Source organism: Pristiophorus japonicus, chromosome 7 (assembly GCF_044704955.1).
Source record: "Pristiophorus japonicus isolate sPriJap1 chromosome 7, sPriJap1.hap1, whole genome shotgun sequence".
Classification (NCBI taxonomy): domain Eukaryota; kingdom Metazoa; phylum Chordata; class Chondrichthyes; family Pristiophoridae; genus Pristiophorus; species Pristiophorus japonicus.
Window position 1 is genome coordinate 252,083,976 of NC_091983.1, and position 12,416 is coordinate 252,096,391.

At 44.0% G+C, this 12,416-nt stretch overlaps 1 protein-coding gene across 4 annotated transcripts in view; it reads left to right on the forward strand.

Annotated features, from left to right (window-relative positions):
• Positions 1-12,416, forward strand: part of znf318 (zinc finger protein 318) — a 104,241-nt gene that overhangs the window by 21,306 nt on the left and 70,519 nt on the right. For all 4 annotated transcript variants that reach the window (XM_070885907.1, XM_070885908.1, XM_070885905.1 and 1 more), the window contains one exon: positions 153-867. In XM_070885907.1, coding sequence (XP_070742008.1) covers positions 160-867 — 708 coding nt within the window. In that variant the 5' untranslated portion in view covers positions 153-159. The remainder of the gene's footprint in view (positions 1-152; positions 868-12,416) is intronic.

Below are 12,416 nucleotides of genomic sequence, written 5' to 3' on the forward strand. Positions count from 1 at the left end.
AGTAACCGCAGACAACTTCTGGCAGTGGTGAATGAGGCTTGGTCTGCCCACAATGTTGTTGAAACACGAGTAAAAGCAGGAAGTGTCAGTTAGGGTAGGTGGGTGCGTGTTTGTCTTATATTCTTCTCTGACTTGCTCTTTGTGACCAACAGGGATGAAATGGCTGATGATCTCATTTACAGAAGTTCTTTGCAACAATCCACTCATGTGCAGGGGAAATATCCCCATCATGATGACCAATCTCAAGGGTATCTAGGCATGGTACCCTCTGGTGACTCATTCAAACGCAGATCAGACTATGGATCGCAGTCTCTCAGAGAAGAAGGGCGAAGATCAAGTGAGCGTGATGGGGACAAGTTGAAGAAGATTTCTTGCTCCGCGCTGAGGTCTGACGATCGGGGAAGGGATCCGAAACGTTCGCGGCTCGAGCACCGTAGCCGCAGCAGAGATCGCCATAGCCGAGAACGCCGTAGCCGCAGTCCAGAAAAGCACCGCAATTACAGAGCCAGAAGTCCTGACCGGCGACAGAGTTTGACTCCAACTCGGAATCCAAGCAACAGTCATGCTCAGGAACACTTTACATACAGCAAAAGTAAAAATAATGAATTTCGTGAATTGGAAATTGCCCGCAGGAGGAAAGAGCAAGAAGAGAGGATCATAGCAGAAATGCTACCCCCTGCACAGCGGGACCTCGCAAACCCCACTTATGGTCTATCTGAGCATTTTGATAAAAGTATATTAGGCATTCAGCAGTCTCCCAGTAGTAGCTATGTTTTGCATAGACCAGACGAGGCCCCACAAATGCCAAAGAAATCTATTCTGAAGAAACGCACTGATCCAGGATTGGAGCCCTCGACGTTGATGCAGGTTTGATCTGTCTTCTATTTTTAAACAATTTACAGCTTGGTTCTTTTTCCAAAACACACAATCTACATGACTCTTCCTTTACTCACTTCACATATTTTGGGTGTTTTTTTAAGATGTTTTTATATGTATACACATTTAGATATTTTCAGATTTAATAACATCTTAAATGTAGATTGCTGTAGCATGATAAGTATTTGGGGCTGAGCTATAGGCAGAACCTTGCCCTCTTTCATACTCATCCCACACACAACAACCAGTCAAAACAAATCGATAACGGTGGCGGGGGGGGACAGGTGTTGGAATAGAATGGGAAGGAAGGGATGCTTCAGTTGTACTGAGCATTGGTCAGACACCTTCTGGGGTACTATATTTAGTTCTGGGCACCACAGCTCAGGCAGGATATATTAACATTGGAGGGGATACAGTGCAGGTTCACTAGAATGATGCAGGGGCTTAAAGGGTTAAATTATGAGGACACATTTCAGAAACTTGCCTTGTATTCCCTCGAGTTTACAAGATTGAGGGATGATCTAATTAAGATGTTAAAAATGATAAAGAATTTGATGGGGCAGACAGAAACCGTTTCCTCTGGTGGGGGATTGCAGAACAAGGGGGCAAAACTTCAAAATTAGAGCCAGGCCTTTTCAGGAATGAATTCGGGAAGCACTTCTTCACATATGGGGAAGAGCATAACCAATATAAGATAGTCACCAAGAAATTCAATAGGGAATTCAGAAGAAACTTCTTTACCCAAAGAAGTGGATCTCTCTACCACAGAGAATAGATGTATTTAACAGGAGGCTAGACAAGCATATGAGGGAGAAGGGAATAGAGGGTTACGCTGATAGATTTCGATGAGGAAAGACTGGAGGAGGCTCAAGTGGAGCATAAACGCCGGCATGGACTGGTTGGGCCGAATGCCCTGTTTCTGTGCCAAAGATCCTATGTAATCCTGTCTAGTAGAAATTTGTAACTCTCTTTCTTCCCGCCCCCAAAGGCTGTTGATGATGGGTCAATTGAAATTTTCAAGACTGCATAAGAACTAGGAGCAGGAGTAGCCCATTTACTCCCTGGAGCCTGCTCTGCCATTCAATAAGATCAAGGCTGATCTGATCATGGACTGAGCTCCACTGTTCACTCCCCATAATCCTTTACTCTCATCGCTCAAAAATCTGTGTCTCCGCCTAAAATATATTCAATGACCTCGCTCCACAGCTCTCTGGGGCAGAGAATTCCATAGATTTACAGCCCTCAGAGGAGAAATTCTTCCTCATCTCAGTTTTAAATGGGCAGCCCCTTATTCTAAGACATTGTCTCCTAGTTTTAGTTTCCCCTATGAGTGGCAATATCCTCTCTGCATCCACCTTGTCAAGCATCCTCATTATCTTATAAGTTTCAATAAGATCGCCTCTCATTCTTCTGAACTCCAGTGTGTATAGGCCCAACCTACTCAACCTATCCTCAAGTCAACCCCCTCATCTCTGGAATCAACCTAGTGAACATTCTCTGAACAGCCTCCAATGCAAATACGGAGACCAAAACTCTATGCAGTACTCCAGGTGTGGCCTCATGAATACCCTGTACAGTTGTAGCAGGACTTTTCTGCTTTTATACTCTATCCCCCTTGCAATAAAGGCCAACATTTCATTTGCCTTCCTGGTTACTTGCTGTACCAGCATACTCACTTTTTGTGATTCACACAAGGGCCCCCAGGTCTCTCTGTACTGCAGCACTTTGCAATTTTTCTCCATTTAAATTATAATTTGCTTTGCTATTATTTCTGCCAAAGTGGATAACCTCACATTTTCCAGCATTATACTCCATCTGCCAAATTTTTGCCCACTCACTTAGACTGTCTATATCCCTTTGCAGATGTTTTGTGTCCTCCTCACAATTTGCTTTCCCACCCATTTTTATATCATCAGCAAACTTGGCTACTTTATACTCTGTTCCTTCATCCAAGTCATTAATATAGATTATAAATAGTTGAGGACCCAGCACCGATCCCTGCGGCACCCCACTAGTTACTGTTTGCCAACCGGAAAATGACCCATTTATCCGACTCTGTTTTCTGTTAGTTAACCAATCCTCTATCCATGCTAATATTACCCCCAACCCCGTGAGCTTTTATCTTGTGCAGTAACCTCTTATGTGACAACTTATCGAATGTCTTCTGGAAATCCAAATACACCACATCCACTGGCTCCCCCTTATCCACCCTACTCGTTGCATCCTCAAAGACCTCCAGAAAATTTGTCAAACATGACTTCCCTCTCATAGAACTATGCTGACTCTGCTTGATTGAATTATGTTTTTCTAAATGTCCTGCTGCTGCTTCCTTAATAATGGACTCCAGCATTTTCCCAATGACAGATGTTAGGCTAACTGGTCTATAGTTTCCTGCTTTTTGTCTGCCTCCATTTTTAAATAGGGGCGTTACATTTGCGGTTTTCCAATCTGCTGGGACCGCCCTAGAATCTAACGAATTTTGGTAGAAATAGTGGATGCATTGATCATTTTCCAACAGTCTATCGACTCTGGATCAGTTCCTATGGACTGGAGGGTAGCTAATGTAACACCACTTTTTAAAAAAGGAGGGAGAGAGAAACTGGGTAATTATCGACCAGTTAGCCTGACACCAGTAGTGGGGAAAATGTTGGAATCAATCATTAAGGATGAAATAGTGCATTTGGAAAGCGGTGACGGGATCGGACCAAGTCAGCATGGATTTATGAAAGGGAAATCATGCTTGACGAATCTTCTGGAATTTTTTGAGCATGTAACTAGCAGAGTGGACAAGGGAGAACCAGTGGATGTGGTGTATTTGGACTTTCAAAAGGCTTTTGACAAGTTCCCGCACAAGAGATTGGTGTGCAAAATCAAAGCGCATGGTATTGGGGGTAATGTACTGACGTGGATAGAGAGCTGGTTGGCAGACAGGAAGCAGAGAGTCGGGATAAATGGGTCCTTTTCGGAATGGCAGGCAGTGACTAGTGGAGCGCCACAGGGCTCAGTGCTGGGACCCCAGCTATTTACAATATACATTAACGATTTAGATGAAGGAATTGAGTGTAATATCTCCATGTTTGCGTTGACACTAAACTGGGTGACGGTGTGAGCTGTGAGGAGGACGCTAAGAGACTGCAGGGTGACTTGGACAGGTTAAGTGAGTGGGCAAATGCATGGCAGATGCAGTATAATGTGGATAAATGTGAGGTTATCCATTTTGGGGGCAAAAACACGAAGGCAGAATATTATCTGAATGGTGGCAGATTAGGAAAAGGAGAGGTGCAACGAGACCTGGGTGTCATGGTTCATCAGTTACTGAAAGTGGGCATGCAGGTACAGCAGGCGGTGAAGAAGGCAAATGGTATGTTGCCCTTCATAGCTAGGGGATTTGAGTATAGGAGCAGGGAGGTCTTACTGCAGTTGTACAAGGCCTTAGTGAGGCCTCACCTGGAATATTGTGTTCAGTTTTGGTCTAATCTGAGGAAGGACGTTCTTGCTATTGAGGGAGTGCAGCGAAGGTTCACCAGACTGATTCCAGGGATGGCTGGACTGTCATATGAGGAGAGACTGGATCAACTGGGCCTTTGTTCACTGGAGTTTAGAAGGATGAGAAGGGATCTCATAGAAATGTAGAAGATTCTGACGGGACTGGACAGGTTACATGCGGGAAGAATGTTCCCGATGTTGGGGAAGTCCAGAACCAGGAAACATAATCTTAGGATAAGGGGTAGGCCATTTAGGACTGAGATGAGGAGAAACTTCTTCACACACAGAGTTGTTAACCTATGGAATTCCCTGTCGCAGAGTTGTTGATGCCAGTTCATTGGATATATTCAAGAGGGAGTTAGATATGGCCCTTACAGCTAAGGGGATCAAGTGGTATGAAGAGAAAGCAGGAAAGGGGTACTGAGGGAATGATCAGCCATGATCTTATTGAATGGCGGTGCAGGCTCGATGGGCCGAATGGCCTACTCCTGCACCTATTTTCTATGTTTCCATCTTCCCTCCCTTTATCATTTTTCTTTAGTCGTTCTCTGCTGGCTTTTTAAAAATTACCCAATCCTTTGGCCTCCCACTAGTCATTTTCTATGTCTTGGCCACATTGTATGTCTTTTTTTTCAGTTTGACACCCTCCCTTATTTCTTTAGTTAGCCATGGATGGTTATCCCTTTTCTTACAGTCTGTCGTTCTCATTGGGATATATTTTTGTTGTGAGTTATGAAATATCTCCTTAAATGTCTGCCACTGCTCATCAACCATCTCATACTTTAGTCTACTTCCTCAGTCCACTTTAGCCAACTCTGCCCTCGTATATTTGTAGTCTCTTTTATTTAAGCTTAGGACCCTGATTTGAGAACCAACTTTCTCACCCTTCAACTGAATTTGAAATTCAACCATATTATGGTCACTCATTCCTAGTGGATCCTTTACTTCAAGATCATTTATTAATCCTGTCTCATTACACAGTACCAGATCTAAGATAGCCTGCTCCCTGGTTGGTTCCGCAACGTACTGTTCAAGGAAACTATTCCAAATACACTCTTATGAACCCCTACTCGAGGCTACTCTGGCCAATTTGCTTTGTCCAATCAATATAAAGATTAAAATCACCCATGATTATTGCTGCTCCTTTATTACAAGCCTTTATTTCTTGATTTATAGTCCGTCCAACAGTGTAGCTACTGTTAGGGGGCCTATAGATTATGCCCATCAGTGACTTTTTCCCTTTATTATTCCATATCTCAACCCAAACTGATTCAACATCTTGATCCTCTGAGCCAATATCGTTTCTCACTAACTCACTGATCCCATCCTTTATTCACAGTGCTACCCCACCTCCATTTCCTTTTTGTCTGTCCTTCCGAATTGTCAAATATCCCTGAATATTTCGTTCCCTGTCCTTCAAACTCACTTTCTACATTTTTGCTTTCTAATTCCAGCTTTACTCCCCTCTCTACTGAATCTATTCTCAGGATCCCATCCCCCTGCCAAGCTAGTTTAAACCCTCCCCAACAGCACAAGCAAACCCCCCCCCCCGTGAGGATAATGGTACAATGGTCCTGGCTCTGTTGAGGTGCAACCCGTCCGGCTTGTACAGGTCACACCTCCCCCAGAAGCGGTCCCAATGCCTGAGGAATCTAATGCCCTCCCGCCTGCACCATTTCTCCTGCCACGTATTCATCTGCTCTATCCTCCTATTTCTCTACTCACGAGCTTGTGGCACCGGAAGTAATCCAGAGATTACTACCTTTTGAGATCCTGCTTTTTAATCTTTCTCCTAACTCTGTCTGCAAGACCTCATCCCTTTTTCTACCTATGTCATTGGTCCTGATATGGACCACAACCTCTGGCTGTTCACCCTCTTTCCCTTTCTCCCCCCTCCCCCCAGAATGTCCTGCAGCCACTCATTGAAATCCTTGACCCTGGTACCAGGGAGGCAACATACCATCCTGGAGTCACGTCTGCGGCCGCAGAAACACCTGTGTTCCCCTGACTATTGAATTCCCTATCACTATAGCTCTTCCATTCTCTGCATTCCCCAGAAGTACCGTCGTCCCCACCGGTACTCAGAAGAGGATACCATTTGGAGAGTGAGATGGACTCGGGGACTCCTGCACTACCTATCCAGTCCTGTTCTTCTGTCTGGTGGTCGGTCACCCACTCCCTCTCTGCCTGCACACTCTTGAGCTGCAGGGTGACTACCTCTAGAAACGTGCTATCCACATAGCTCTGTGTCTTGGATGCACCGCAGTGACTCCAGCTGCCGCTCAAGCTCGAGTTGGTGCAGCTGGAGACACCACCTGCACACATGGTTGTCCAGGACTTCCCACCGGATGTGCAATCCACGGGATTGAGCTGCCCTGCCATCCCTCTAGTTAGACTTGGAACTATCAAACAAAAATAAACTCTAAACCTCAGCAAAACACACCTAGCAGCTACTCAGCAATCAGCTGATTTAACTAACCTTTATTTAAAGACTAAGTATTAACATAACAGAGGAAAAAAAACACTCACCAATCAGCTACTTCCCTTGTGCTAACGTCACTTTTAAACTCTGACGTCCCTTTCGAATGTTGTCTGTTGAGCATTGCCTTTTAAGGCCTCCGCCTCTGCTCCTGCTGCTCCAATGCAGGTCCGCTGCCTCTGTGAAATATCACTTACCTATTTTTAATTTTTAATTGAATCTTCCCACTATTTCCAAATTCCTGAATCAACCACTCTGTTTAACTCCACTCCCTTTAAGACCTCTTTGTACAGATCACTCTGCTCTGGAAAAACTGTTGACATTTTATACCCAATTTACAAGTGTTGACTCCGCACACCTTTGTCTGATTAACACCTATTCAAGACTGAGATCAGTTGATTTTAGTTAGATAAGGATGTTTAGTGATAAATGGGTAAAGATGGGTAAATTGAGGTACAGATCAACCCTGATCTAATTGAATGGCGGAACAGTTTTGAAGGGTTGTGTGGCTTACTCCTGTTCCTATCTTCCATAACTGCGTTTGTGTGGAGACCACTGATCATGGCCAGGGACTGTCTCAGCCACCAACCTCCTAGCCTCCCTCTCTCTTTACCCCCAACCCCAGTCATAGAATCATACAATCATACAAATTTATGGCACAGAAGGAATCCACTCTTCAGACAGTGCCTCGTGCTTGGGAGTGATTTCACAGAAACGTGTAGCTCTATGATATTTGACACTGGTTCTTTGTGTGTCCACCATCATTGAATGTTGGTGGACTATTTTACTGTGTTGGACAGGTGAGCCTGATCCTGTATTAAGCTGACCTCCACATTGGGAGCTGGTTTATGATTCCTATAATCTGATCGAGTGGGCAAGCCTGCAGGGTGATGTCAGTTAACCAGCCAGCCTGGCATATGTATGGAATGTGGGAACTGAATTTCACATTCAGCAATAGATAACATTGGAAGGCAGTACTTTAAAAGGGAGTGGTCCTAGCTAAAGCAGCAGCAGGGAGCTCACCAGTGCTCTTTCCGAGTAATTAATCCTGCACATTCTTGGCACATCTTTAGCTTTGGCTGTTATCAACTTCTGTCTTATGTTCTTGAGTTTCAATGACTGATGTATGATGCTATGGGACAGGTAGTGTACACTCCATCTCAGCCAAACAGAAACTGCTTATATGGATTTCTTAGTAATTTGGTTTGTACACTTTTGAGTCCAGGGTTTAAGCAAAAGGCTGAGGGAGGGATGGGAGCTGTCTAGGCTCAAGACTCCTGAAGGAGAGCAGGATTAAAAATCTGTTGGAATAGAAACACAAGGCCAGCTGAAATAAATTAAATATTACCAGAGGAGAAATGCATTGGTGATGAGCAAAAGATGCCCCTTTCACAAGGGAAAGGGATATCCAAAGTTCAGAGAAAACTGGGGAGAAGAATATGGTCAATATTTAAACAAGTTGGAATCAGGATTGACTAACAGAGGGGAATCCAAAGGTCTTCTATAGGCATATTAACAGTAAAATGATTGTCAGAGTAGCTGATTAGGAACCAAAATGAAGCACTATTGATGGAGGAACAAGGTATGGCTGAGGTACTAAATGAGTACATTGCATCAGTGTTTACCAAGGAAGAGGACTTTGCCAAAGCTATGGTAAACTAGGAGGTTGCTGGGACACTGAGATAAAAATAGATTGAGGAGGTAGTAGACAGGCTGGCGATAATTAGAGTGGATAAGTCACCCAGACCGGATGGGATGCATCCTAGGTTGCTGAGGGAAGGAAGGCTACAGCTAAAGGACTGGAGGATTGAAAATGTTTCTCCATTTTTTTTAAAAAAGGGGGCGAAGACTAAACAGTTACAGGCCAGTCACTTTAACGTCAGTGGTGGGAAGCTTTTAGAAACAATGATCCCGGAGAAAATTAACAACCTCATGGGCTATAAAAGAGAGCCAGTACGGATTTGTTAAAGGCAGATTGTGTTTAACTAACTTGATTGTGTTTTTGATGAGGTAGCAGAGGGCTGTTGACGTTGTGTATATGGACTCAAGTACCACATACTCAGCTTGTTAGCAAAATTGGACCACATGGAATATAAGAGGCAGTAGCAGAATGGATAAAATATTGGCTGAGGGATAGAAACCCGAGTTGCTGTTTTTTGGACTGGAGGGGGGTATGCAGTGGCATTCCTCAAGGTTCAATACTCTGATCACTGCTGTTTTTGATGTGCATTAATGACTTGGATTGGGGCGACAATGCCCAATTTTGAAATTTGCAGATAGCACAAAACGTGGAAGTGTAGTAAACAGTGAAGAAGACTAATAGACTTCAAGAAGACGTAGACAGGCTGATGGAATGGGTGGACACATGACAGATGAAGTGTGCAGTTGATATATTTTGGTAGAAAGAATGAAGAGAAACCATGCATATCAAATAGGAGCAGGAGTCTGCCATTCAGCCCCTCTAGCCTGCTCCGCCATTCAATAAGATCATGACTGATCTTTTCCTCAACTCCACTTTCTTGCATTATTCCCATATCCCTTGATTCCCACAATATCTATTGAGAGCGAGAGAACTGTAGAAAAGGAATTGGTTCTGAAAAGAATTAGCAAACTCAAAAACTGATAAGTTGCTGGGCCCTGGCAGCAGACACCCAAAGTTATTTAAGTCAGATAGGAGAAAGGATCTAGCCATCATTTTTCAATCTTCCTTTTAAATATGCAAATTGTATCAGGACATCAGGCCAGTATAATACCTGTGTTCCAGGAGGGAGGGAGGAAGGTTAAAGCAGATAAAACTAACTATCAGTTAGTTTCACATCAGTGTGGGCAAACTCTTTGAATCCAAAATAATTCAAGATTAAATTAGTGAGTATTTAGAAATATGTGGGTTTATCGAATAGCCAGCTCAGATTTGATGAAGGTAAGGAGTGTTTAACAAAGCTAAGTATTTTTTAAAGAAGTGATTAATTGGTTAGACGATTGCTGGAATATGGAATGTTTTGCCACAGGAAGAGACCTCTTGTAAAGGAAAAGTAGACAAATATTTTGAAGCAGAGGAAGATGCAAGGTCGTGGGAAGGGAGCAGGGCAGTGGGTTGGGTATAGCGTGCTCTTGTAAAGAGCCAGCACATACCTGATGGGCCACATGGCCGCTTCCTGTGCTGTAAACGTCAATGATTCTATCGAATGTCTCTAACTGGTTCGCAGCTGGTATTGCAGAACTGAATTCTGAAGTGGCACCTCGGTATGAATTGCTCTTCCAGTTGCTCAATTAATGTTGTAATGTTGTTTAAATAGGGATAGATCGAGTAATTACAGGCCAGTCAGCTTAACCTCGGTAGTGGTAAGATTATTGGTGAAAATTCTGAGGGTCAGTATAAATCTTCGTATAAATCTTAATCAAGGAAAGTCGGCATAGATTTATTTAGGGAAGGTCGATTTAGACTTGAATGTAGGGGGTATGATTAAGAAGTTTGCAGATGATACAAAAATTCGCCATGTGGTTGATAATGAATAAGAAAGCTGTGGACTGCAGGATGCTATCAATGGAACTGGTTAGGTGGGCAGAACAGTGGCAAATGGAATTCAATCCTGAGAAGTGTGAGGTAATGCTTTTGGGGAGGGCTAACAATGTAAGGGAATACATAATAAATGGTAGGACACTGAGAAGTGCATTTGAACAAAGTGACCTTGGAGTGCATGTCCACAGATCCCTGAAGGTAACAGGTAGATAAGGTGGTTTAAAAGGCATAGGAATACTTGCCTTTATTAGTCAAGGCATAGAATACAAGAGCAGGGATATTATGCTTGAACTGCATAAAACACCAGTTGGGCCACAGCTGGAGTACTGTGTGCAGTTCTGGTCACCACATTACAGGAAAGATGTGATTGCACTAGAGAGGGTACAGAGGAGATTTAAGAGAATGTTGTCTGGATGGGAAAATTTTAGCTATGAGGAAAGATTGGATAGACTAGGGTTGTTTTCTTTGGAACAGGAGGCTGAGGGGAGACCTTATTGAGGTGTATAAAATTATGAGGGGCCTAGATTGGGTAGATAGGAAAGACCTATTTCCTTTAGCAGAGGGGTCAACAACCAGGGAACATAGATTTAAAGTGATTGGTTCAGGTTTAGAAGGGATTTGAGGGAAAACTTTTTCCCCCAGAGGGTGGTGGGAGTCTGGAACTCACTGCCTGAAAGGGTGGTAGAGGCAGAAACCCTCACCGCGTTTTAAAAAAAATATCTGGATATGCACGTGAAGTACAGTAACCTACAGGGCTACGGACCAAGAGCTGGAAAGTGGGATCAGGCTGGATAGCTCTTTGTAGGCTTGTACGGACATAATGGACCAAAATGGCCACCTTCTGTGCTGCAAATTTCTATTAAGTGCATTGCCCAGTGAAACGTAACTATACACGTGTAAGGTTTCAGTCCAAGGCAGTGGTCCTCAAACTTTTTTGGTTGAAGGACCCCTTTCCAAATGGATTAATAATCACAGACACCCCCTCCCCAATCTAAATTATAATCTAAATTCCTACATTTGTAAATATATATGTACAATATCTGCATTAATTATTTAGTTTAATGCAATTCAGTTACACGACAGTTGTAACAAGCCCTGTCTTGACCTGTGCTTTTCAACTCAAATGGCACATGCATACACTGACTCCAAAGACATATAAACACTTATTCAAATTTTTGGCTTTCGTGCAATATCTGTAACCATTCACCAGAGGCCTAGCCCATACCAGCACTGCTTTACTAAGAACATAAAAATAAAAATTTTACAAACAAGGACAAGATTTGTTAAGTACAGCTGCTTAATTGATGATTCACCACCAAGGGATTAGGAAACTAGTTTTTAAATGTACAGGTTGAACCTCTCCAATCCGGCACACTCTGGTCTGGCAACCTCCCTGGTCCGGCATCATTTCTGGCGAGGGATCGCGACCCGCGCTGTGTCATGTGAGCGGCCCTCGAGGCCAGTGACATCCTTACTGTCCCCTCCCAACAACACCTACCCCGAGCTGCCACTCACCTTTTTGATGTTGGACTTGGAGGCTGGATGGAAATCCTTTTTATACAAGAAATTGCCGAATGATTTCCCCATGTGCACGGGAACTGCTTCACAGCCGTCATGCCTGAAAATGGGGTCGGGATCAGGAGGAGCCGTGGGTTCCCATAGGGACAGGACGAGGCACTACAGAGCGGGCGGGAGTACTGCCAGGTCAAAGGAGGTGAGGCTCAACCGGGTGTCAGGTGAGGGGATCTTGGTGTTTATTTAAACTTGGTACTGCTGACAGCGACTCGGCAGCATTGTCAGACCTCTATGATGGAATCAGCCACCTCCACTATCAAAACTAAGCAAACAAACGCTGCCATACGGCGCCCGGAGAAGCCGCCATATTCCTGCATAGCCCTGATCCTACCAAGCGGCTGACTTTCAGCGAGATCTACCCGTTCCTCCAGAGCCATTTCCCCTTTTTCCGAGTCTCCTACCAAGGCTGGAAGATATTTGGCCAGTACCGTTGACTGGATGGGTTTACCGGGATATTCTGTCCCTCGCCTCTCGGCCAAC